We start from the raw sequence: 27624 nt of genomic DNA on the forward strand, positions 1-27624 counted from the left end.
ATGGCAGCGGGGTGAACAGGCAGTGGCTCGGGCCAGGTCATCTGATGCAGCACTCCATCACTCTCCTTGGTCAAATACGCCTTACACAGCCTGGAGGTGTGTTGGGTCATTGTCACAGCCTGGAGGTGTGTTGGGTCATTGTCCTGTTGAAAAACAACTGATAGTCTCACTAGGCGCAAACCACATGGGATGGCTAATCATTGAAGAATGCTGTGGTAGCCATGCTGGTTAAATGTGCCTTGAATTCTAAATAAATCACAGACGGTTTCACCAGAATTACACCATCACACCTCCTCCATGCTTCACAGTGGGAACCACTCATGCAGAGATCATCCGTTCACATACTCTGCGTCTCACAAAGACACAGCGGTTGGAACCAAAAATCTCAAATTTGGACTCATCAGACCAAAGGAGAGATTTCCACTTGTCTAATGTCCATAGCTTGTGTTTCTTGGCCCAAGCAAGTCTCTGGTGTCCTTTAGTAGTGATTTCTTTGCAGCAATTCAACCATGAAGTCCTGATTCACGCAGTCTCCTCTGAACAGTTGATGTTGAGATGTGTCTGTTACTTGAACTCTGTGAAGCATTTATTTGGGCTGCAATTTCTGAGGCTGGTAACTCTAATTAACTTATCCTCTGCAGCAGAGGTAACTCTGGGTCTTCCTTTGCTGTGGTGGTCCTCATGAGAGACAGTTTCATCATAGTGCTTGATGGTTTATGACTGCACTTGAAGAAACTTTCAATGTTCTTGAAATTTTCCTGATTGACTGACCTTCATGTCTTAAAGTAATGATGGACTGTCATTTGTCTTTGCTTTTTTGAGCTTTTCTTGCCATAATATGGACTTGGTCTTTTACCAAATAGGGCTATCTTCCTTGTCACAACACAACTGATTGGCTCAAACACATTAAGAAGGAAAGACATTCCACAAATTAACTTTTAACAGGGCACACCTGTTAATTGAAATGCATTCCAAAGAAATACCTCTGGAAGCTGGTTGAGAGAATGCCAAGAGTGTGCACAGATGATATCAAGGCAAAGGGTGGCTACTTTGAAGAATCTCAAATCTCAAATATATTTGGATTAGTTTAACACTTTTTTGGTTACTACATTATTCCGTAGGTGTTATTTCATCGTTGTGAGGTCTTCACTCTTATTCTACAATGTAGAAAATAGTCAAATTAAAGAAAAACCCTTTAATGAGTAGATGTGTCCAAACTTTTGACTGGTACTGTAAGTCTTAGAAGTGTTTTTTATTTATTTTTGTGCCCAACTTTTGTGCTGTGTCCCAAAGGCTAAGAGCCAGGGCCGTGCGGTACATATTGACGCCCCTGACGACGAACGCTCCAATCGCCAGACTTGAGGCAGGAAGAGCAGGAACTGAGAGAACCTGTCAATCTTACAATCATTTATGTATAAATGAAGGTGTAAATATGATCTAGTGGACCCTGAGTCATCAAAGTCTAAGCTAGCCAATAGTCATCAGTGTTGAATAATACAGTCGTCATGAACCCTTCGCGGAACTCTTAATCAAAACAACAATCCTGGGATTCTTGGGTGACCACAATTGTGTAGGGTACATTTTGGGGTTTGATCCTCTTTGTGTATCCCCATTCAGACCAAAGGTATGTCCTGGGTCTGTATTGCATTGTGGAAAATGCAATGATCATTGTCAATGATTCACAGTGAACAAAGTTGTTGTACCAAATATGACCGGAGGGGAGAGATAAGATTCAACAGGCCCAGTGAAGTAGTTTTTGTTTGTTTACGCAAGAGTGCCTATGATGATGCTGCTAATGTGAATAATTATTCACATTTTCAGTGGAATAACTTGCTTGTCTTTACAGACTTGTCTGGATAAAACAATGTTTTTGATCTGTAATGGGTGCTATAAAAAGCCATATTATTAATATATACATATATTCTAGAAATCTTATGACTATAGATAGAAATAGAAGTCTCTTATCCAATTGTTATGCTCCCACTCCCATGTCCAATACACTTTAAGTTCTGTTTTAAGATGGTCCCTTGAAATTAAGTGCCAGATGATGTCACTTTCTGCTTCTGTGATTGGTGGGTATGAATACCTGTTTGTTACCAAACTTTAATCAGTTGGCAAAATTTGATGAAAATAACTGAATTGGGATAAATATATTTAGAAATGGAGCTCTGACATCACTGTTTATTTTCCAAGAGTGAGAGTTTTGTTTTGTGTCTCTTAATCTTTCTTTTCATCTAGGTGTTATGATCAACATATGTATTTTGCTTTTTGAGGCTTTCCCCAAGATTTTTTTTCTTGAAATTAATTTATCTTGACCAGTGAGTGAACTTTAAATTAGGGGTGGTATGTTCAGGCTAACTGACTGAGGGACTGAGTGAGTGATGTGACAGTGTGCCAGTCTCTCTGCTAAAGGTTTATTAAGCCACGTCTGGTGGGTGGCTTGGCACTGTGAAACAGGAAGTCATGGGTGAAATGCCAGCAGGTGGTTCCTCCCAGTGTTTGTGGTTTACTATATCTTCTAAGTTATGTACAGGCCTGGATCAGATGGTTTCAATGGCTCCATAGTGTACGTGCCTGGTAACATTTGGCACATTGTTGTTGGTGGTGTGACTGCCTGGGGGGTTTTGAGGACGAGTTGCCAGAGTGTGGAGGCTAGCATTTCGGCAGAATATTGTGAAGTAACTTGTTCTCTTGCCGCTGGTAGATGGCTATGAGCCAGAGTTTGATTAGTAAAAGATTACTACCTTCCCTCCTTAAAATCACTGGATTCATTGGTTCATGTATGTCTGTGAAAAGCCCATTAACAGCAATGAACAAAGTCCTTGATTTTTCTTCACCACAGCAACCATTGTGTTGAAGTGCCACTTGAAGTGTATTTTTCAACCATTTATTCCTAAACTGGAACAAACACCTCAAGAAAGGGAAGAAGGAATCATTTTAGAAGTGTTTGTATAGGGCCATTGTGTCAAGCCATACTGTGTAGGCCATTACAGCTGTGTCTTGCAGATGCCCTAACTAACCACTTGCTAAAATAAGGAAGTGAGTCAGCTGTTGTTCAAGGTTATACTGAGAGTCTAGACGTCATATTGAAAGATGGAGAGTTGTCACATAGGAAACTCAGAAAGGATGCTCTTTGAGCAACTAATCATCAGTGGTGGAAGAAGTACCCAATTGTCATACTTGAGTAAAAGTAAAGATACCTCAAGTAAAAGTGAAAGTCACCCAGTAAATACTACTTGAGTAAAAGTCCAGTATTTGGTTTTAAATATACTTAAGTATCAAAAGTAAATGTAATTGCAAAAATGTACTTAAGTATCAAAAGTAAAAATATAAATAATTTCAAATTCCTTACGGATAGCCAGGGGCACACTCCAATACTCAGACATCATTCAGAAACAAAGCATTTGTGTTTAGTGAATTGCCAGATCAGAGTCAGTAGAGATGACCAGGGAGGTTCTCCTGATAAGTGCGTAAATTAGACCATTTCTGTCCTGCTAAGTATTCAAAATGTAACGAGTACTTTTGGGTGTCAGGGAAAATGTATAGAGTAAAAAGTACATAATTTTATTTAGTAATGTAGTAAACTAAAAGTAGCCAAAAAAATGTTATAGTAATGTACAGATACCCCCAAAAACTCTTTAAGTAGTACTTTAAAGTAGTTTTACTTAAGTACTTTACACCACTGCTAATCATTTGATATTTTCATTAGCCTACTTAGTAAATTAGAACATTTTGTATGAAAACATGATTTTGTGTGCCATTCTAACATTATCATGAACTTTGGAGATGGATTAACTATTCCAATAAGTGTAATCAGTCTTTGCTCTTTGCTGCAAAATTGCTTGCTTTGGTTGCTATCAGTCACTTTATACAACCCTTGAAAAACGAGACTTATGAAATGACCCCTCCAGTTCAATTGTGGAGAGGTTGCTCTCTATTCTGATCATTTTGATTAGAGTTAGCTGGTTCAGACTGGCTTTGTGTGTCTGCCTAAATGGGTAACACATGATATTTTTGTGGACATAAACATGTGTTAATCTAATATGTATTCAGGAGTTAGAATCTAGTGGCTAAGCTTTTCTCCCTTCTAGTTTCTCCAGCAGTTACAACGATTACATCAAGCACATTCAAAGGTTATTCAAACATTTAAAAGTAAAGTCTAATGAAATATGTAATGGTATTTCAAAAGTTATTATGACATGTGCAAGGGGAAATGTTTCAGGCTGATGCAATTTCAGTGACCAGCAGTCTATAGCTCTAAGCGGTGTGCTAACAAGGCTGACTTGTCATTGCTCTGAGCTTGTTTTGTGATCCTGGATGTGTTTGTACCAGCTGCAGCATGAGAATGCTGGTACAGCAGTCCCCTCTCCCAGAGGAACTGGGGCAACTATGACTGTGAGCTGTCATCATTAATCGAGGTGAATCTTGGGTAACTATCCCCCTCACCATTCACTGGTAGTTGATTTAATTCCCTTCACAGATCTTTCAGTCAATGACATTAACTCCTGATATTATAGACCCATATAAGGCCCAAGATCTGAATCAACTCATTGTTCTATAAAAACAGCTAATGCTGATGAGATTGATATCTCTTCCCTAAATAAATATTCAGCTACTTCACCCTCACAGGGGAATGAGATAATTAATATAGGCCTTAGTTTAGCTAATGAACAAATGAATACAGTTAAACAAAGGTCCAGTGAAATGCAGTAGCCACATCTTTCCAGAACATAAACCAAACAAACTGACAGGGAGGACTCTCCACTTCTTTCAACAGAAAGTTGTTGACTTGTGTGAGTTTAAGAACTAAGTGCACTAAAACAATATCACACAGGATGTGACTGTCTAGGTGGCAGCAGCTGTTTCAATTTTTAGCAACAAATGTACATTAATAATAAGTAGGATTGTGTTGAGATAAAATATGTACAGTGCATTCGGAAAGTATTCAGACCCTTTGACTTTTTCCAAATTTTGTTATGTTATAGCTTTATTCTAAAATTGATGAAATTATATTTTTTCCTCAGCAATCTACACACTACCACATAATTACAAGGTTTTTAGACATTTTTGCACATTTATACAACTTTAAAACAGAAATAACGTATTTACATTAGTATTCAGACCCTTTGTTATGAGACTCGAAATTGAGCTCAGCTTCATCTTGTTTCCAATGATCATCCTTGAGATGTTTCTACAACTTGATTGGAGTCCACCTGTGGTAAATTCAATTGATTGGACATGATTTGGAAAGGCACACATCTGTCTATATAAGGTCCCACAGTTTATTTATTTTATCTAACCTTTATTTAACTAGGCAAGTCAGTTAAGAACTAATTCTTATTTACAATAACGGCCTACCAAAAGGCAAAAGCCTTCTGCGGGAACGGGGGCCTGGGATTAAAAAAATACAATAAATACAATATAAATATAGGACAAAGCACACATCACAACAAGAGAGACAACACAATCCTAAATAAAGAGAGACCTAAGACAACAACATAGCAAGGCAGCAACACATGACAACACAGCATGATAACAACACAACATAACAACAACATGGTAGCAACACAAAACATGGGTACAAACATTGGGCACAGACAACAGCACAAAGGGCAAGGAGGTAGAGACAATACATCACACAAAGCAGCCACAACTGTCAGTAAGAGTGTCCATGATTGAGTCTTTGAATGAAGAGATTGCGATAAAACTGTCCAGTTTGAGTGTTTGTTGCAGCTCGTTCCAGTCGCTAGCTGCAGCAAACTGAAAAAAGGAGCGAACCAGGGAGGTGTGTGCTTTGGGGACATTTAACAGAATGTGACTGGCAGAACGGGTATTTTATGTGGAGGATGAGGGCTGCAGTAGATATCTACAATAGGGGGGAGTGAGGTCTAAAAGGGTTTTATAAATAAGCATCAACCAGTGGGTCTTGCGACGGGTATACAGAGATGACCAGTTTACAGAGGAGTATAGAGTGCAGTGATGTGTCCTATAAGGAGCATTGGTGGAAAATCTGATGGCCGAATGGTAAATAACATCTAGCCCCTCGAGAGCACCCTTACCTGCCGATCTAAAAAGGATGTCTCTGTAATCTAGCATGGGTAGGATGGTCATCTGAATCAGGTTTAGTTTGGCAGCAGGGGTGAAAGAGGAGCGATTACGATAGAGGAAACCAAGTCTAGATTTAACTTTAGCCTGCAGCTTTGATATGTGCTGAGAGAATGACAGTGCACCGTCTAGCCATACTCCCAAGTACTTGTATGAGGTGACTACCTCAAGCCCTCAACCCTCAGAGGTAGTAATAACACATGTGGGAAGAGGGGCATTCTTCTTACCAAACCACATGACCTTTGTTTTGGAGGTGTTCAGAACAAGGTAAGGGGATGGAAAGCTTGTTGGACACTAAGAAAGCTTTGTTGCAGAGCATTTAACACAAAGTCCGGGGAGCGGCCAGCTGAATATAAGACTGTATTATCTGCATATAAATGGATGAGAGAGCTTCCTACTGCCTGAGCTATGTTGTTGGTGTAAATTGAGAAGAGCGTGGGGCCTAGGATTGAGCCTTGGGGTACTCCCTTGGTGACAGGCAATGGCTGAGACTGCAGATTTTCTGACTTTATACACTGCACTCTTTGAGAGAGGTAGATAGCTAACCATGCCAAAGACCCCTCCGAGACACCAATACTCTTTAGCCAGCCCACACGAATGGAATGGTCTACCATATCAAAAGCTTTGGCCAAGTCAATAAAAATAGCAACACAATATTGCTTAGACTCAAGGGCAATGGTGACATCATTGAGGACCTTTAAGGTTGCAGTGACACATCCATAACCTGAGTGGAAACCAGATTGCATACCCAAGAGAATACTATAGAGTAACTAACTTTGGCCTTCCGGATAGCCTGAGTCCACTTATTTCTCATTTGCCTGAACGATAGCCAGTCAGCTTGAGTATGCGTGTGCAGAGACTTTCGCCAAATGCAATTCTTGATGTGGAGTAACTCCACAAGATCACGGTCGAACCAGGGGCTGAACCTGTTTATAATTCAAATTTTCTTTATGGGGGCGTGTTTGTTAACAATACCACTGAAAATATCAAAAAAGAAGGTCCAAGTGTCTTCGACAGAGGGGATCAAACGGATTTTATACCATTTTACAAAGGCCAGTTCATGATGGAAGGCTTGCTCATTAAAGTTTTTTAGAAAGTGTCTTCAGGACAAGTCGTTTCACTGAGCAGCCATTACGAACACAGGCTGTAAAACAGTGATCACTAAGGTAATTACAGTAAACACCAGACTGATACCTATCAGGATTATTTATGTTCTGCTTGTTGATTTATGATAAGGTTTATTGCTCTAGTGCTTTGCTAAATAGTTCTAGTCCTCTCCTGTGTTTTTTCTTGCTTTTTAAAGTGTTACCCAGTTTCCAATGTTTTAAAATCTACATGCTAATGTATTGTTCTGTCAAGGGGTTAAGAGTATAGACTGGTTGAGGAGGATATCTGAAGGGGGAGGGGGGGGTCAAGGCCTTTGAACTCAGCAGGCTTGTTGCAATGACAGACATGGAAAATATTTAGACCTCACATGTTCCCTTGAAGTAAACAGACGCTTTTCACACTCACACTCCCTGTAGGTCTCTCACTTCACCTCTCTTCTCTACCTCAGCCTTGTTGCTTAGTAGGCCAATAGTGTAAAAAGCTACTTTTGGCAATAAAACAAACTACTTTTAAAATCTTTAGATAGAATTACATTTACATAAATCTAAGTTGATTCGTAATATGCACAGGATACAGTGGGGTGTAAACGGTACAAGGAGGAAATGCTTTACTCCTCTCAACAGTGCAGTAACAATAAAACAATTTAAAAAAACTTTAGAATAACATATACATAAATCTGAGTTTATTCGTCATATGCACAGGATACAGTGGGGAGTAAATGCTTAACAGTGCAGTGCAGTGACAATACAAATAAAATAAAAACAACTCAATAACAGTCTTGTTTGTGTCTCAAAGACCCTTTTTCTTTAAAGGTCCAATGCAGCCATTTTTATCTCAAAATGAAATCATTTCTGGGAATCAATTAAGCACCTTACTGTGATTGTTTTCTATTAAAATGGTCAAAAAGAAACAAAGCTAGCTTCTTAGCAAAGAGCAGTTTCTTAAGCAAGAATTTTGATAGGACTGGGAGTGGTCTGAGTGGGGAGAGTGGGGAGGGGAAAATGGAAAACTACCTGTTATTGCCAGAGAGGTTTGGAACTCTATTTTTTATTTGTCTATTAAATAACAGGCCAAAACTGTATCCCCACCAAAACGAGCCGAAATGTCATGCAGTGTTTCCAAACAGCTCCAACACTAAAGGCTTCAATTTTCTCTTAAAGTAACACCCAAATCTAACTGCCTGTAACTCAGGACCTGAAGCAAGGATATGCATATTCTTGATACCATTTGAAAGGAAACACTTTGAAGTTTGTAGAAATGTTAGATTAATGTAGGAGAATATTACCCATTAGATCTGGTAAAAGATCATTAAAAAAAAATTAAAAATTGTATCAAGACTGCCCAAATGTGCCTAATTGGTTTATTAATACATTTTCAAGTTCATAACTTTGCACTCTCCTCAAACAATAGCATGGTATTATTTCACTGTAATAGCTACTGTAAATTGGACAGTGTAGTTAGATTAACAAGAATTTAAGCGTTCTGCCAATATCAGATATGTCTATGTCCTGGGAAATGTACTTGTTTACTTACAACCTCATGCTAATCACATTAGCTTACATTAGCTCAACAGTCCGATCGGGGGACCCACCAATCCTGTTAAAGTTAAAAGACCTTCGGTAGAACTGTTTGTCCATCTTGAGATGCCGTAGCCAGTATACGCTTCCTCAAAATAGTCAGAATTTATTTATTTTTTATTTAACTAGGCAAGTAAGTTAAGAACAAATTCTTATTTACAATGATGGCCTTATCTAAGATAACTGAAGAAATCTTAGAAATCTGTCATAATTTTTATTATTTCTTTTGCCGTGGAGATCTTAGCAACTAAGATGTTTGGTGCAGTATTTCTCAAGTGAAAAATGTACATGAAATCAAGTCCCTTAACGTTGAATGATAATAAACATTCAATTGAAGAATCCCTACTGTTGACCAATCACAGCCTCGAGAATTTTTTTTGGTGTGGATAAAAACCCTTTCCGGAGGCCAAAATGAACAAACATTTCACAAAATGTCATCATAATATATGCACAAACTGTTCCGAACTGTTTCGGATGGGAAGCATAGGGATGCATTAAAAGGGTGTTCATAATTTTCACAATTTCACAGTCATTCCAACCTCATATTGTGGAAATACCTATAAAACACAGGGAAATCAGGTTTTTGACTGCACTGGACAGTTGATAATCTCTTGCTTAGGAAGAGTATTTTATAAACGGTAAAAGCTACAGAAGGTAGGGAATTAGGAGGGAATGTGCATGTCTCTGACAAATGTCTTGTGGATCCCAGCATCCAGAAAGAACAAAAACATTCTAATTTAGCAGGACATAATTGAATGATGCCCAGATTACTGTTTTAGAACAAAAGCACTATTCAGTCAAGACCCGTGTGGGGGCTGAGTTAGTCCAAGCAGAAAGCAACAACTGGGCAGAAGGTCAATAAACATAATAATTCTATCCGAAGGCAGTAGCCATTGGTAGATGTGACATTTGGGGAGAGAGCAATGATAATTGTTTATCTCCAGACAACAGTAGCAGGGAACCATGAATGGCTGTGATCTAACCTGGCATTTACAGACAGGGCCACCCACTTTTTGGCCATGAAGAGGCAGGGAAAAGGGGGTCTATTTTTCACAAATCTGTATTAGCTCTGTGGCTCTGATGACATATGCCAGAATCTTGGTCCACCATCTCTCAAATGTGTTTACTTGAACAGGAAATATTTGAAATGGTTGACTTGGGTTTTTTTGTTTTTTTACACAACAACAATCATACTACGCCTCATATTCATTCATATGGATTGGGGACATTGCTGCAGTAGCAACTTAATCTAGTTTGACAAAGATTTGATTCTTTAAGGAATTTATATAATTTATTGTCCAACCAACATAGTATAATCCCAGTGGTGCACTGAGATATTGTTTTCTCCTGAGTGGTGCAGTGGTCAAAGGCATTGCATCTCAGTGCTATAGGCGTCACTACAGACCTTGGTATGATTCCAGGCTGTGTCACAACCGGCTGTGATCAGGAGTCCCATAGGGCAGTGCACCATTGGCCCAGCAGCGTCCGGGTTAGGGTTTGGCCGGTGTAGGCCGTCATTGTAAGTAAGAATTTGTTCTTAACTGACTTGCCTAGTTAAATAAAGGGTAAATAAATAAACACATTTCTCCAGGTTGGAGAGCACATCAGACTCTGAAACAAATTTACTAAATACAGACAGGCAAGAGTACTCCTCGGCTAGAGTCCCCCCTGGGGCCCTGCTAACAGTGCTATGAAAGGGCAGGATTTAATGTAATCATTTAATATCAAGCAATAAATGGATTACCCTGTTTATTGTTGTCTCAGCCTGTTTTGCTTTTCCTAGGGGTTTGAATTATGCCAGCCATTATAGAGTTCTGGGCTCGGGTGAACCGTTTCATGATTCAGTTTCTGTAGACTAGTTATACTGAACCAAAATATAAATGCAACATGTAAAGTGTTGGTCCCATGTTTCATGAGCTGAAATAAAAGATCCCAGAAATGTTCCATACGCACAAAAGCTTATTTCTCAAAAATGTTGTGCACAAATGTGTTTACATCCCTGTTAGTGAGCATTTCTCCTTTGCCAAGATAATTAATCCATCTGACAGGTGTGGCAAATCAAGAACCTGATTGAACAGCATGATCGTAACATAGGTGCACCTTGTGCTGGGAAAATAAAAGGCCACTCTAAAATGTGCAATGGGCACGTTCCCTCAAAACATTTCCAGAGCTGAACATTTCCAGAACTGAAATTGTCCCAGTTCCATGGCCTGCATTCTCACCAGGCATGTCACCCATTGAGATGTGTCACACTGCATGAGGAAAAGGATGGCCACACCAGATACTGACTGGTTTTCTGATCCACGCCTCTACCTTTTTTTTAAGGTATCTGTGACCAACAGATGCATATCGGTATTCCCAGTCAGGGGAAATCCATAGATTAGGGCCTAATGAATTTCAGTTGACTGATTTCCTTATATGAACTGTAAGTCAGTAAAATCTTAGAACATGTGAAATAAAGTAAGGAGGATAAATTATGATATTCTTGGTGAGCATTTGTATTGAGTCAGTGTGAATGAATCAACTTCTACAGAGAACATTATTACAGATTCCCAGCCAAGCAAAACCAGTTTGGTGTCAGATTCCACGCAAGTATAATATTGTTCCCTATTCCTTAATCCAAATAAAACAAGCTAACATATTACCACCAATGAAACTATTAGCATTGAAAAAACATAATCTTGTGTTTTTCTAGTTATATCACGTTGTCTTGTTACTATACTGTATATCAACTACTTTTCTGTTGTTATAGTCTGCGTTTGTGATGTTAGGGGTCACATTTTGAACTTTATGGATTAATTAGTTAGGGACAGGTCGAAAATGCACTGTGGGGAGGGGGGTCCCAACTCAAGGTGTCATAAAATAAATTGCACCCCCCTCACAATATTACAAATATTTCCACATGACCCTCCCCTTGTACTGTCAAATAAATTGCACACCCTCTCCCCTCATAGAACCAACAAAAAAATGTTTAGGAACACAAATAACTGTAACAACCTTGTGTTTATAAACGTGGATATCGACTTTGCCACTTCAACATCATTTTGTGGCACATTCGATGCCATGCAGGGCTACGGGCCAGAAGGTTAACGGTTTGCTGACCACCACAGACAAGTTCACTCTCCCTGGCTGTTTCCTACACTGGTTGAAGTGGATTTAACAAGTGACATCAATAAGGGATCATAGCTTTCAACTCTATTCACCTGGTCAGTCTATTACATGTAAAAAGCAGGTGTTCTTAATATTTTGTACAGTCAGTGTATATTATTTCCATTCAGTACAAAGATTTGTAAAAGTGACTGGGGGTGCACAATAAAGTCTGGGATTTACAGCTTGCAGATATAGTGCGGGTATAGCCTCCAAGATTAGACTATTATGGGCAAAAGTGATAGATTTATTTGTATTTGTGAAACGGCAGCCAACCATCGATCATCATGTCATCAGAATAAGACCTTCGATGTGTATTGAAAGGAGCATCAAGGTCATCACCGTGCACTTTCGCCACTCTGTGAAGTTCATTATTATTTATTTCATATATCACCTAATAAACTGCATGCTTTCCCATGATGTCGTGACTTTTTTTGGTACGGTTTTTGTACTTTACTCACATTAAAAGGTTGGATGGAAACCTGGTTAATGTGAAGCCATTTTGAGGATGCTGAAATTATATTTTGAACGAATGTCCACATGACTACAGGATACCTTTGAAGTAGCCTAATCAGGTTAAAACATTGTGACTGCCAAAACATTGTGATATGCCACATATAAAAGGCAATATATTTTAAAAGTTAAATAATCTAAATTTAGGCTATACTGAAGCGTTAGGTTCTAGTTTTTATTTTATTTTATTTCACCTTTATTTAACCAGGTAGGCAAAATGAGAACAAGTTCTCATTTACAATTGCGACCTGGCCAAGATAAAGCAAAACATTTCGACACATACAACGACACAGAGTTACACATGGAGTAAAACAAACATACAGTCAATAATACAGTAGAAACAAGTCTATATACGATGTGAGCAAATGAGGTGAGATAAGGGAGGTAAAGGCAAAAAAGGCCATGGTGGCAAAGTAAATACAATATAGCAAGTAAAACACTGGAATGGTAGATTTGCAGTGGAAGAATGTGCAAAGTAGAAATAAAAATAATGGGGTGCAAAGGAGCAAAATAAAATAAAATAAATAGAGTAGGGAAAGAGGTAGTTGTTTGGGCTAAATTATAGGTGGGCTATGTACAGGTGCAGTAATCTGTGAGCTGCTCTGACAGCTGGTGCTTAAAGCTAGTGAGGGAGATAAGTGTTTCCAGTTTCAGAGATTTTTGTAGTTTGTTCCAGTCATTGGCAGCAGAAAACTGGAAGGAGAGGCAGCCAAAGAAATAATTGGTTTTGGGGGTGACCAGAGAGATATACCTGCTGGAGCGCGTGCTACAGGTGAGTGATGCTATGGTGACCAGCGAGCTGAGATAAGGGGGGACTTTACCTAGCAGGGTCTTGTAGATGACCTGGAGCCAGTGGGTTTGGCGACGAGAATGAAGCAAGGGCCAGCCAACGAGAACGTACAGGTCGCAATGGTGGGTAGTATATGGGGCTTTGGTGACAAAACGGATGGCACTGTGATGGACTGCATCCAAATTGTTGAGTAGGGTATTGGAGGCTATTTTGTAAATGACATCGCCGAAGTCGAGGATTGGTAGGATGGTCAGTTTTACAAGGGTATGTTTGGCAGCATGAGTGAAGGATGCTTTGTTGCGAAATAGGAAGCCAATTCTAGATTTAACTTTGGATTGGAGATGTTTGATGTGGGTCTGGAAGGAGAGTTTACAGTCTAACCAGACACCTAGGTATTTGTAGATGTCCATGTATTCTAAGTCAGAGCCGTCCAGAGTAGTGATGTTGGACAGGCGGGCAGGTGCAGGCAGCGATCGGTTGAAGAGCATGCATTTAGTTTTACTTGTATTTAAGAGCAATTGGAGGCCACGGAAGGAGAGTTGTATGGCATTGAAGCTTGCCTGGATGGTTGTTAACACAGTGTCCAAAGAAGGGCCAGAAGTATACAGAATGGTGTTGTCTGAGTAGAAGTGGATCAGAGACTCACCAGCAGCAAGAGCGACATCATTGATGTATACAGAGAAGAGAGTCGGTCCAAGAATTGAACCCTGTGGCACCCCCATAGAGACTGCCAGAGGTCCGGACAGCAGACCCTCCGATTTGACACACTGAACTCTATCAGAGAAGTAGTTGGTGAACCAGGCGAGGCAATCATTTGAGAAACCAAGGCTGTCGAGTCTGCCGATGAGGATGTGGTGATTGACAGAGTCAAAAGCCTTGGCCAGATCAATCAATACGGCTGCACAGTAATGTTTCTTATCGATGGCGGTTAAGATATCGTTTAGGACCTTGAGCGTGGCTGAGGTGCACCCATGACCAGCTCTGAAACCAGATTGCATAGCAGAAACGGTATGGTGAGATTCGAAATGGTCTGTAATCTGTTTGTTGACTTGTCTTTCGAAGACAGAAAGGCAGGGTAGGATAGATATAGGTCTGTAGCAGTTTGGGTCAAGAGTGTCCGCCCCTTTGAAGAGGGGGATGACCGCAGCTCCTTTCCAATCTTTGGGAATCTCAGACGACACGAAAGAGAGGTTGAACAGGCTAGTAATAGGGGTGGCAACAATTTCGGCAGATTATTTTAGAAAGAAAGGGTCCAGATTGTCTAGCCCGGCTGATTTGTAGGGGTCCAGATTTTGCAGGTCTTTCAGAACATCAGCTGACTGGATTTGGGAGAAGGAGAAATGGGGAAGGCTTGGGCGAGTTGCTGTGGGGGGTGCAGTGCTGTTGACCGGGGTAGGGGTAGCCAGGTGGAAAGCATGGCCAACCGTAGAAAAATGCTTATTGAAATTCTCAATTATAGTGGATTTATCAGTGGTGACAGTGTTTCCTATCTTCAGTGCAGTGGGCAGCTGGGAGGAGGTGTTTTTATTCTCCATGGTGTCCCAGAACTCTTTTGAGTTAGTGTTGCAGGAAGCAAATTTCTGCTTGATTAAGCTAGCCTTGGCTTTTCTAACTGCCTGTGTATAATGGTTTCTAGCTTCCCTGAAAAGCTGCATATCACGGGGGCTGTGCGATGCTAATGCAGAACGCCATAGGATGTTTTTGTGTTGGTTAAGGGCAGTCAGGTCTGGGGAGAACCAAGGGCTATATCTGTTCCTGGTTCTAAATTTCTTGAATGGGGCATGATTATTTAAGATGGTCAGGAAGGCATTTAAAAAAAAACAGGCATCCTCTACTGACGGGATGAGATCAATATCCTTCCAGGATACCCCGGCCAGGTCGATTAGAAAGGCCTGCTCGCTGGAGTGTTTCAGGGAGCGTTTGACAGTTGTTGTGTTAGGAATAGCCGCGTAGATTGGAGAGGAGGCAGCACACACGTTAAACTTTTCTGAATAACTAGGCCTGCCTGGAGCGTATGTGGCCACATTATTATAGGACGATCTGGGAGAAGGATGATTTACAAAAGACATCTCAGTATCGGAAGTTAAAACAATACACAGACTGGTCTACTACAGTGTCTTTCTAGACTGTATAAACTGTCGAGAGTAGATCCACAACTGATCCAAATTGAATTAAACATTCAAATCACAGGGAATTTGCACAATGATGCACCTGGCCTATCCGCTCCCTATCAGCTGTTCCTATGTGTTCTTGTGGATTCATATTTAAAAATGATGCAGCTTTGAATTATTTTATGTGTGGTATGATTGTTAGTTAGCCTATTGCAGACCTGGACAAACGATCCACCTACCACTATTGTCACTATGAATGGTGGATAGTGGACAGTTAGACTGGTAGACTATATCGACCTGTGATATAGTAAAAGTTAGCTCTCAGAAAAGCATAGTGCAACTGGCTGGTAAAACATGCCTGGACATGTCTTACCAAAGTAAAATATATGAATAACTATAGAGAGAAGAAAAGTGTTTTAGCTCAAATTTCTTTGAGCCCATTCAATTTTAACATAGTAATAGTCTAAGAAGACAAGTTAACATGTAACAGAAAGTAGTGGAGAAATTGATAATGCCTGTCATTGTACTTTTCTTACGGAATTTCAGGTTAATTCAACTTTTGTATGATATCTGATGCATGCAAATGTTCCTTTTTTATGACAATCTTCTGTTCCCTCTATTTTGTGCCCCATATCCACTGAGTGGAGGCTGCTGAGGGGAGGACGGCTCATATTAATGGCTGTAATAGAGCAAATGGAATGGCATGAAACACATATAAACCATGTGTTTCATACCATTCCATTAATTCCAGTCCAGTCATTACCACGAGCCCATCCTTTCCAAATAAGGTGCCACCAGCCTCCTGAGATACTACTAGGAATTGTGTATCTGGAGTGAAATATAGGGAATGTTATCTAGTGGAGGCTGCTGAGGCGAGGACGGCTGATAATAATGGCTGCAATAGAGCAAATGGAATGGCATGAAACACATATAAACCATGTGTTTGATACCATTCCATGAACTCCGGTTCAGTCATTACCACGAGCCCATCCTTTCCAAATAAGGTGCCACCAGCCTCCTGAGATACTAGTGCATATAGGGAATGTGTATCTGGAGTGACATATAAGGAATGTTATCTAGTTCCTCAACACTATCACCTGCACACATACACAATCTATTGTTCTCTATTGCGTGCTCTTTCTCTCTCATATACCAACCTATAAACACACCTGCTGATGCCCTGCTGGGTATGCATATATGGATTGTGTAATAAAGAAAAATACACTGTAAATTGACCTAAAAATTGAATAGATCAACAATAACAAAATCCACCATATCATAGCAGTGACTGACTTTCATATCAACCTTTCAGTCAAAGCATTGAAGCCTGAAATGCCATCTCTGTAAGTTGATTGGCCTTTAGAATTTGCACAGCCTCTTCTTTACTCCGCCCCTATATTCTTTGATTGGGCACACTGTTACTGGAGCAGTTGGCAATGTACTGCAAGTTTTTTTTTTTTTTACCTCTAGCTAAATGCCCAGACATGTAGCTTGATTTTGTAGCGGATCCGCATTGTTAACTGGGTAGGTGAACATCAAGAGAGATAGAGCCGTATCCATGCACTAACTTGTTGGAAAATGATCATCTGTACGAAAAAAATGGATTACCCCCTCGGAACCCAATGTCAGCGCGTCCAGAACCAGGTATTTTTCTTGCTACTAAAAAGCCAGTCAACATTCAAATGTACGATTAGCTAGCTGGCTAGTAATGAAGTTAAGTCGACTGTGTCGTTCATTCATTTGCCCAGAAAAAAACTTGAGGCAGATATTGTCTCCTTTCACGAAACTAATGTACAACTAACGTTAAATACAATAGTGCGTTAGATGGCTGCAGTCAGAACCACTTCATATGATGTTGGTTTTAGGCTCGAGCTAAACTTTTACTTTATCTAGCGGTAATTATTTAAATTTCCTAGATAACTGTCTTGCTAACCCAGAAAACTGAATTGATAACTAACGATAGTTGACCAGGGGCAGGTGAGCAGCTAACTATCTAGTGGCTCGTAGTTTAGCTAGTCTGCCAATTAACATGAGCGAGGTATTAAGTTTGCTCTAGTTTACTACTAACGTTACCTAGTGACTTATTGTTTCTCGTCTCTGAAATAACATAGCTACGGTAGTTAACTAGTTTAACTAACGTTAGCCAATGTGCCAACGGCAACAATGGCCATACATTGTCAGTCTGGCTAGGTAACTAGCTACTTGAGGGAAATATACGATTTTAAGAATGTTCTCAGTCAATGAATGGGAAGTTGCTGTTGCAAAATGGTTTAGTCAAAAAGCTTGCTAATCAGTTAAGCGAAATGTCAAAATTATGTGGACAGGACATACCCATTCAACTAAATTTAATGGGATTGAGTGTTTACCTAGAATGTAGCTAGCCAAAATGGATTGGCAACTAACATCTGTTAATATGCTAACTATAATACCCTTCATCCTGATGTCTTTGCATTATAATCGTATTTTTCCAAGCCAGGTTCGATATGCAGTGCTATCAGCCGCCTACTCTTTTTCTCTTTTTGTGGAAGAACGTGATATTGACATTATCTCTAGAGATTTGCTCGTGCAAAAAAAGTGTCTGCTAATACAATGTCATTCTATAATTATGGCGTCAGTCTCTTATGACGGTTTACAAAGAATCTCGCTAGCTAACGAACAAAGGTTGTCGTTGACAATCAGAATTCGAGGAGCTGATTTCTCTGTTGTTTCAATCGGCCTAATGCATTGTCCTCTGCCGTAATGTAACACGTTTGGTAAATATATTTGTTTTGTGTGTCATTTTTTTCACTAAGATGTTGACTTCTTTGTGCTCTGTGATGCTGGGTGCACTGCCAATCAAATTTGTTTTTCTCTTTTCCATGCTGTTTTTACCATGTACAGCCGAAAGGGGGCAGTGCGGATAGGATAACTTGTTTACTGCAATTCAACATTCAGAAGTTGCTAGAACAATAGAGGAATGTGATCAGTGACATGAATTCCTTAATATTTGATATGAAGATAAACTTGACCTATGCTTTGTCTACAAGTGCACTTGCAAGTAGGGGTTTAGAGACCTATGTTCAATGCACCTGACATGTACATGAATTGCATCACTATTATGTCCTGCAGCAAACCTGTCTTAAATTTTAAAAATTATGATAAATACCTTAAGAGATTTGCACAAGGCGTTTGCAGATTTGACTAGACAGGAGCAATATGCTGATCATGTTTATGTGAGGTGTATATATCTCATTTGAATAAATAAGATGTTTACAGTTTGGACATTTGTTGCCGCACTGGTGAGAAAACAACCGGCATATTGTTGCACCATGTATTTGGGTGTTCTCTCTTTGCGCAGAATCAAAAACATCACATCATAAATAAGCTTGCTGCAAAGTGCGCACACTGGCCCAAAGTAGGGTCCCCTTCTAGACTATTGCTCCCCTTATCTCCTCTCAATTAAAGTGCCACAGATAAATGGCAGGTGGCGAAAACGGTCTTATCTGCTTCCATGCATATGCATTGGCCATTCTTAGGCATGGTTTTAGTTTGAAAAAGAAGCAAGTCAGAGGGAGGGTTGAAAGGGGGGGATTATGAATGTGTACCTAACCAGGTTACAACAGATAAAGTAAGTAAAGTAACCTGATATTCTCAAATACCTTGTGTGCATTAGGACTTGTGTTTCTAGTCTTTATTTTCAGCTCTATGTAGGCTGGCAAGAGTGCAGGTTTGTTTGTGTTTGTTATCCTGTCATTTTATGTAGGCACCATATAATCTGGCTTTACCTGTCTGTCGCCTTTATCTGAAGTTTTGTTTTGTTATACAAGTTTGCCTGTGTCTCCATATGAATTCTGGCATGTTTGTGTTGGTGGTCTATGGCTGCTGTCCTGCCCAGCTCCCCCCTCCTCTCCCCCTACGGGCTGCAGCTGGCTGTTTTGCACTCCTCCCTGGGTTCAGGTTGCAGAGCCAAAAACAGGTCTTGCCGTTTGTGTTTCTGGTGAAGAGGGACGAGTCTGTTAAAGGCAGGCAGCTGGGACACTAGCAGAGCAGCACATGACAAGGACGGACCCCTTCAGCCTCACTCAGAATGCAGATTGAATATCCACTCTCTCCTCCTCCATCTGCAGCTGACCCCCTCCCCTGCAGCCCCCTGCACTACCTCATCCGCTACCTCACTCCCTCCCTCTGTCACATTTACCCTTGGAACGACTACTGGCATAATTTTTCTACTCGTCTTTGTTCTCATCTCTGCATACCTCTTATTTCCTCTTTCGTACTCAACAATTTATAGGCCATTGTTGTCTGTTTCCTTAACCCCTTTTCCCATCTTTGTTTGTTTCTTCTACATCTTTCCCTCCCACCCCTGACACGTTCTTTTGCATCTTGTTTGTACCCTGTGATGTTCTCTGATCAGTAAACAAATGTATGGATGTATGTAGAACTGACGTAAATTGTAATTTCCTGTCTGGGACTGATGCGTTTCAATTTGACTAGGCAACTTTTTATATTGGAACATGTCCAAACATGTTGGAGATTGATATCCCTATTAGAGCATACCAAAATGTTCAATGAATCTACCCAGCCCTTATAGAAAATGTAGGCCAAATGTATGCCGGTGTGATAGTTTGAAGTGTGGGATTTTTCTGGTCTGATTTGATTCATTAGTGACCCATTTTTTAATAATGCCGACAACAATGAACAGAAAGACTAGTTCCATGTCTTCAGAATCACACCACTCATCGTGCCTTTTAAATGGTGACTGACCTGTTGAGCATGCCTAACGTATTTGTCTTGACTGTGGCTCTGGGACCGTTTTTCTGGGTCAGCCGCGAGGTGGGGTGTCGTCAGGCTTGGTTATCAGGCCCTGCTGAAATGGGATATATTTACAGGGGGAGTGGGGCATGGAGTCTCAAGCTCAGAGCGTCTTGGTTGGGAATGGGGTTCTATCTGGGACACTGACTGGTCTGGAGCGTTGTCATTCCAGCTTTAACGCAACGATTGGACATACAATATTAATAAGACACATTAATATGGTGTCATGGCCACAGCACCATGGCAGGCTTTATAAAGCCTGGGGAGAGCCCTGCCACGATTCCCCACCCACTGAAATTCAACTCGGAAGTGTTTTATTCGCTTGTATGGAACTTGATTCTCAGAAAGTTCCTCGAAATCTCCTTGGAGGCTTGGTTGGACTGAGTTCTTAGTGGGAGTTTCTTGAGGCTTGTTTATTGATGCCTGTTGAAGCCAGAGAACCCCATCAAGGAGTGTGGGGCCACAAATCAGTTGTGTGCGCGTGCGCAGACGCATGTCTGTAGGGCTGTGAGTAACAAGCACCTGTGCCAGAGATATTGGTATTAGACAGGCGAGGCCACAGTCAGAGTTGAGTTTCCATTTTACTTGAAAGTGGGTCGGGGTCCAAGTCAGCGTGTCAGCGCTTTCACTCCTGTTTGCTATGCTCTCTGTCACTGAACCTCCTCATCTTCTCGCTCTCCAAAGGCCTCCACACATCCATACCGTGCATGCTCTATATAGGCCTACCATCAGATTGACAGGCAATAGCTGTAGCGTTGTGAACGAGGACTCATACTTGAAGGACATAGACATGGAATGCAACGTTTAATCATTGAGGCAATGAATTCCATGGACTGTCAGCGGAGTGATTAAACCCCCTATGCCTATCCTGTTCCCCCTCTTGACATCCAACAGCATGTTGTATTCAGTTTATATTGGAAGGCTTTGTACCTAATGCTGGAGGAAGAGCAGCGCCATCTGCTGGTGCAAAGTGTTTTTTTTTTATAATGAAACTGCGAAGCCAGGGAGATATGTTAACATGATGGTCAAATGCCAAGGAGTTATTCCATAAGGCAGTGGAACTAAATAACGACTACTGATATAGCTTTGGTATGACAGGGGTCATAACTCTCCACAGTGGTGGGTTACTGAAAACACTAGGCTCTGCCAGCAGAGGTTGCTGAGCCACTTGGCACCTAAGTAAGCTGGCCTTGCCTCTCACATTTCACACACTGGGGAACAGACTCTAGACCTGTTCTCAGCCTCACTCTCTCACTCAACTCGCTCTCTCTCTCCCCCCTCCCCCAGTGCTAACAACTTTTCCTAGAAGCCGTTGTGTGAGAGAGGTAATAAATGTCTTTAGCCTTTACAAAACCAGGCCCTATCAGTCCATATTTCTCTTGGCCGATGTCTCTCCTCCCCAGCCAGTCTCTCGCTCTTTATTCCTCCTTCATTGCTGTGGTTCTTCCCTCATTGAGGCCTCATCCAGTTCCAGTCTGGTAATTTCCCCATACACCCGAGTTCCTCTGCTCTTCTCTACTCAGGTTATCAGCTCCTCTCATTTTAAAATGGAGGGTTAGGAGCACTTTTGGCATTATTCAGGGTACCACTTTTAATTCACTGTCGTCTCTTTGCATCCTCCTATGACTATTGATCTGTTTGTCTTTTGGTATATCCTCCCTGGTACTGTGAATGTGTGGGATGCCAGGCTCTTTTTTCCTTTACCGGCAGGTCTTTCTCTGCCTGAAAAGTGTGCAGAGCGGCCTTGTTTGTGTTTTGCAGGGGAATATTGTGAGGAATGTCTAGTTGTACAAAATCTCTGCTGCTGTTACAAGAAGGCTCCTGTCGATGGATTGATTCAAAGTTCATAACCCACAGCTCAGTCCTGACGTGCCTGAGATGCACAGACTGAGTGTAGGTTGACACCACAGGGACCTTCAAAACAGAGGCTGCCAACCTGCTTGTGAAAACTCTTGCCATTTTTTTATTTTCCATCTTGTTATCAAAATTGATTTTCACCTGGCAAGGAGGAAGATACATAGACCTTGTTGGCACTTGCTGTGTGCGTTCAGTCGGTGACATATTGTCTCTGCCACCTGTCTCACCGTCCTCTTCCTCTGGTCCTGTCCAGGTGATGAAGGTGAACGCCGAGAAGGAGCGGGCGTCGCTGCGGTGCATGAAGGCTCTGGCCAGCAGGGGGTGTGTGGACGCCGTGTCCCAGCAGATGGCCTCTCACCCCCAGTACCTGGAGAGCTTCCTCCGTACCCAGCACTACATCCTCCACATGGACGGCCCCCTGCCCCTGCAGTACCGCCACTACATCGCCATCATGGTAAGGCCACTGGAACCACGCATGATGCACAGAAATGCATCTTGTATCTGCACCAATCATGCACACCCACACATAGTTGCATACACTTGCACAGACATGTAAACACCTCATTCCGCCCACACTCAAGGACACCAAAGCACTTTCATATACATAAACAGTCACCCGTACTCGGCTTGGCCCACCCACGCACAATGACAGAAACATGGTCAACATGCTGGAGACAAGCCTGTTACTGTTCTAGATGTACTTGTATTTAAGTCCTCTCCCCATCTCTCCCAGGCTGCAGCACGGTATCACTGTGGCTACCTGGTGTCTCTGCACTCTGCCCATTTCCTCAGGGTGGGGGGTGACCCGCTGTGGTTACAGGGGCTGGAGGCCGTCCCTCCTCGCCTACAACACCTTGACCAACTCAACAAGGTTCTTGCCCACCAACCCTGGCTCACTGCCCACTCACACATACAGGTACCACAGGAACCAGCTCTTATAAAGAATATGTAACATTCCTACAGATCAGATATTTGGATGTCAGCTTTGTGCTTTTAGTGTTATATCCCTGATCAGTACACTTACATTCTAGTCATTTAGCAGACACTCTTATCCAGAGCAGCTTACATCAGTAAATTAGGGTTAAGTGCCTTGCTCAAGGGCACATCAGCAGATTTTCACCTAGTCTGCTTTGGGATTCGAACCAGCAACCTTACGGTTACTGGACCAACACTGTCTAATCTCTACCATGAGGCCTACTCTCTGCTGTGTCCTTCCCCCACCAGGCGTTGCTGAAGACGGGAGAGCAGTGCTGGTCTCTGGCTGAGCTGGTTCAGGCTGTAGTGCTCCTGGCCCACTGCCACTCCCTCTGTAGCTTTGTTTTTGGCTCGGGCACTGACACCGACCCCGTCCCCCTTCCCAGAGTCCCCAACGGCACCCCCCCGGGCTACTGCCTCTGTGACGCTGCCAACGGCAACGTTAGCGTGCCGCAGCCTCTCACCTCACCCTCAGAACACACAACACGACGACGGGTAAGTGTTGTGTGCCGTATCAGACTGAATATGACGTCCGAGCTATTCCACAACAGATCGTTGCCTGAAACCACAGTCGCATGTCTCTTCACTCTATTGTCTCTCTCCTTCTCTTGGCAGTCTCTGGACTCCAGTTGTGAGATGGTGTGTTTGAAAGAGAGGATCCAGAAATCCCAGGAGGAGAAAGAGAGGAGGGGGGAGCATCTTTTACACACCCAGACACTGCAGCACACAGGTACACTGTTCCCCCTCACTTTCACACCCGATGCTGTGAGAGCTAAACTCATGGGTGAACATTGAGTGACGGATCCCTCCTCAACTATGTTCATTGACCCTCTCACTGTCACCTCCCAGATGTGGAAGATGAGGAGGAGATGACCTACTCTGCAGACCCCTCTCGTTTCATAACAGACCCTGAGTTTGGCTACCAGGAGTTTGCCCGTAGAGAGGAAGACCACTTCCAAGTGTTCCGGGTGCAGGTAAGTACACAGCTGATATTATATACGGTTTATATTCTATGTTGGAATATATGACACCCTTCTGGGAGGCGACAGGTGTCCATGTCAGTAAAGTAGCGAATCAGCCCTCATAGAATATGAGTACAATATACTGTCTCATATGTCTATGGGTCTATAGTTAGCTGAGGTGTAACAGGAACCATGTGAGTATTTCAGGTTTGTTTGACTGTGTGTGTTTTCTGTCTGGAAAGGACTACTCATGGGAGGACCACGGCTTCTCCCTGGTCAACCGGCTGTACTCGGACATCGGGCACCTGCTGGACGACCGTTTCCGCAGCGTCACGGCCCTCCCCTCGTCCCACGGGCCTGACCTGAAGAGAGCCACCTGGAACTACATCCATTGCATGTTGGGGATTAGGTGAGATCACACTACCAGTCTGCACACACACACCGGCACAAGCGCACGTCAGACATACACACACGGCATTCACAGAGTTATTGTAAAGTGAGATGCTATCATAATCATATGCATTGCAGTCAGGTTGGTCCTAGGATTCAATGTTTGTGATTCGCTGCAAAGGACCCACTTGATTCTCATTCACGTTTGTGTTTGTGTGTGCGCGCAGGTACGACGATTATGACTATGGGGAGGTAAACCAGTTGCTGGAGAAGGAGTTGAAGCTTTATATCAAGTCTGTGGCCTGCTACCCTGATGCCACCAAGACCCCGCTGTGTCCCCTGCCCTGGGCACCACTCAAACCTTCTGAGAGGGTACGCACCCCAACTCATACCAATACACCCTGCGTCCATATACAGCTGAACTATATACTGGAAGTAAATCTACCGCATCAAATGCAAAGCGGTAGTTTGTGTTCTCTGTTTCACCCTCCACCACATTCCATCTCTTCCAGCTCTCTAATGATATGATCCTCTTTTTTTTTTCTCTTAGATCCATGTGAACTTGCTTATAATGGAGGCTCGGTTACAGGCTGAGCTTCTGTATGCTCTGAGAGCCATCACCCAGTATATGATAGCTTAGGTCAGTTGGTGAGAGGGAGAGGCACAAAGTTACAATCGCCAACGGTACAGAAAGACCCAGTTAGGAGGCCTCAGGGTTGGGAACCTCTTTACAGCAGGCAGGGATATGGGGAAGACACTGGCAATTATGAGGGAGAAAGAGCAGCATGCAATGCAGCCATATCCTGCAAATGTGCGACTGTCCTATTTTGCAGTTAAAAACTAGGGAAATATGTATAATACAATCATTTAAGCTCTATTTGCGTGATATGCACACTGCAGTGGAAAGCTCTTTGCCAAAGTCGAAGCAATCCCTTTCTTCCCCTCTCTCTGCCTTCTCATTTTCCATTCTGCGAGGTTGGTCTGTCCAATTCATTTGATGTATTTTCCTCTTATCAAACATATCTGCTCTTGATGGTTAATGTGCAATTATATTACTATTATAATAGATATTCATTATTTTCATTTTTAGTAATGTATTGTTTAGCTATGTCTCGATTCTGATGACTGTGATGAAAGCAGATGGTTGGTTCTGCAGTGTAGCAAGGAGATGTGTACCCATGGCCAACACAATACCCTCTTTCTTGGTTTGAGATTATTTTCATCTTTTCAACATTGCATTTGTTCAAAACCAATTGTTTATCCTTTTTTATTGGATTGAGTGAATGTTTTGGTGAGATATTGCCATAGTTTGTCTTGTTACAGTCCTTGTTGGTGTAGGTAGGTGGTAAAGGTGATGGACAATTGTTCATCGTAGCTCCCTTAACGTTTCACATTTTTACTGAAGGTTCAAGAACAAAACCCAAACACTGCAAGATGATATCAAACAACTATAGTTCCTTTTTTTAAAAGCACTTTTTAGATATATAGATATATATTGTAGGTAGTTCAGAGATGGAGATCCATGTTGGTCTGTCTTTTCTTTCCACTGTATGGTGTCTAATAGAAATTATAAAGTGGGTGGTTTGAGCCCTAAAATGCTGATTGGCTGACAACTGTGGCATGTCAGACCATATACCACAGGTATGACAAAACATTTATTTTCACTGCTCTAATCACATTGGTAACCAGCTTATAATAGCAATAAGAACAGCCCTTAGCCATGGTATATTGGCCATATACCACATCCCCTTGGGCCTCATTGCTTAATGATCCTGAGGCTGCTTCTTGGGTCCCTCTGTGTTCCGATCAGCTGATCTCCACTCCTAGTCACCCTGTAACCCTAGTCGTCTTGTGTATGTGGAGTAGTGCAGGGACTCACGTGGTCCTGACAGGCCATGGCTCCAGATCTGAAGGAGATCAGAACTCACTTCAGTATCTTTGATAAATCTGCAATCACTATGATTATTTAAAATATATATTTTAACTTTAAGAAACGCAAAGAGGTGGCCAAAGTAATGTTTTGTAGAGTGAAAATAAGCTCAGCCATATGAATGTCAATTTTTATATTGATGTCCTCTGGCATAGATCAAATGAAGGAATCTCCATTTCAAAGAAAACCATCCCTAAAACTGCATTGATGCATTTAAGTGGTTGTTGAAGGTCTGTAGAACTCTGAACTGGAATATTGCAACATAAAAGTCCCTGCAAGTGACCTGCATTGAGTTTGAATTGATGTTAAGCATACTCTACTATGCTACAGAAGCTGTAGACTAAGGATTAAATGTCATCAATGGTCTGTGTACGATCTTATGCATGTGAAAAGTAGGTCTGTCTTTTTCAATTATTTATTTGGCAAGCTTTATGACCTAAAATAAAAATGCTGATTCATGGTACAATTTGCAGAACAGCGTGGGTAGGTACTGCAAACTAGATTTTTAAAATGCAGTTATATCCTTTTTTTGTTTTACACTTTTTTGTCAACTTTGCATTACAGTACTATAATTGTTGAGTTCTTGATGTTGCTTCTGGGTTCGCTGCTATATCCTGCCTGTTGCGCTGCATCCTGAATATTTTAGAGGCAGCAGGGTGGAAGACCCTTTTCAATAGGCTCGACCGTTTTGAAACGACAGGAGAGAAGAAGAAAAAAGTGCATATCAACAGAAGTGCTTTTTAGTGCAGGTGCCTTTAGGCCAAACTGGACTGGTGCTTGAGTGGGCAGACATGACTACTCTGGGCTAAGTGAGGGCCTTGCTAGAGCAGACTGCCCCGATGGCTCCTCAGGAACAGTGTTCTGTGGCCCATATAGAACGGCCAGTGCCATAACCACTGGACACAAGTATGCACAGTGGCTCGTCTGCTACCCACCTTTTTGCGGGAAAATGTATTGAAATGAGTTGACGTAGATGTACTGTAGCGCAAAAGAGCACTACAGTCCTCATTGGCTGCTCGTCAACACCTCTATGACGTCGTTATGGCTCCAAATGCAGGAGCGAAAGAGTCTGTTCCTGTCTGAAGCTTCCGAACACCAGGCCAAGGAACCAAAACGATAAGAGCCACTGACACGGAGATGGATGTTACAGTTGTTCAATATTTACCACGTAAATGAATGGACAATAAAATTTAAAAAAAAAAAGTGAAACATAAGTTAAAAAAAAACAAAAAAAACTGTTTTTGGAAATGTGAAGACTTATTTTTTCTATAAAGATGTTCTATCAAGCGAGTGTGTTTCCACTTTTCTTTTTACTGGGATTACCTAATTGTGCTTTCACATTTGCCATATGCTGCACTCCTCTCATATT

The 27624-nt window shown here is 41.8% G+C and overlaps 1 protein-coding gene across 1 annotated transcript; it reads left to right on the forward strand.

Annotated features, from left to right (window-relative positions):
* Positions 1-16798: 16798 nt before the first annotated feature.
* LOC112256220 (sestrin-3) lies at positions 16799-27545 on the forward strand. Its single transcript, XM_024429307.2, has 9 exons — positions 16799-16994; positions 22252-22452; positions 22732-22914; positions 23223-23468; positions 23589-23703; positions 23823-23947; positions 24178-24344; positions 24553-24697; positions 24876-27545. Exons 1-9 carry the CDS (start codon positions 16929-16931, stop codon positions 24963-24965), a joined length of 1338 nt encoding a protein of 445 aa, XP_024285075.1. The 5' UTR covers positions 16799-16928; the 3' UTR covers positions 24966-27545.
* The last annotated feature ends 79 nt before the right edge of the window (positions 27546-27624 follow it).

Source organism: Oncorhynchus tshawytscha, linkage group LG08 (assembly GCF_018296145.1).
Source record: "Oncorhynchus tshawytscha isolate Ot180627B linkage group LG08, Otsh_v2.0, whole genome shotgun sequence".
NCBI lineage: Eukaryota > Metazoa > Chordata > Actinopteri > Salmoniformes > Salmonidae > Oncorhynchus > Oncorhynchus tshawytscha.

Excerpts from the sequence above, each read along its gene's own strand:
- LOC112256220 (XM_024429307.2), top strand. The coding sequence starts at position 16,929 with ATGATCATCTGTACGAAAAAAATGGATTACCCCCTCGGAACCCAATGT. Across the intron at positions 23,948-24,177 it reads TCCAAGTGTTCCGGGTGCAG|GACTACTCATGGGAGGACCA; the intron begins GTAAGTACACAG and ends CTGTCTGGAAAG. Across the intron at positions 24,345-24,552 it reads CATTGCATGTTGGGGATTAG|GTACGACGATTATGACTATG; the intron begins GTGAGATCACAC and ends GTGTGCGCGCAG.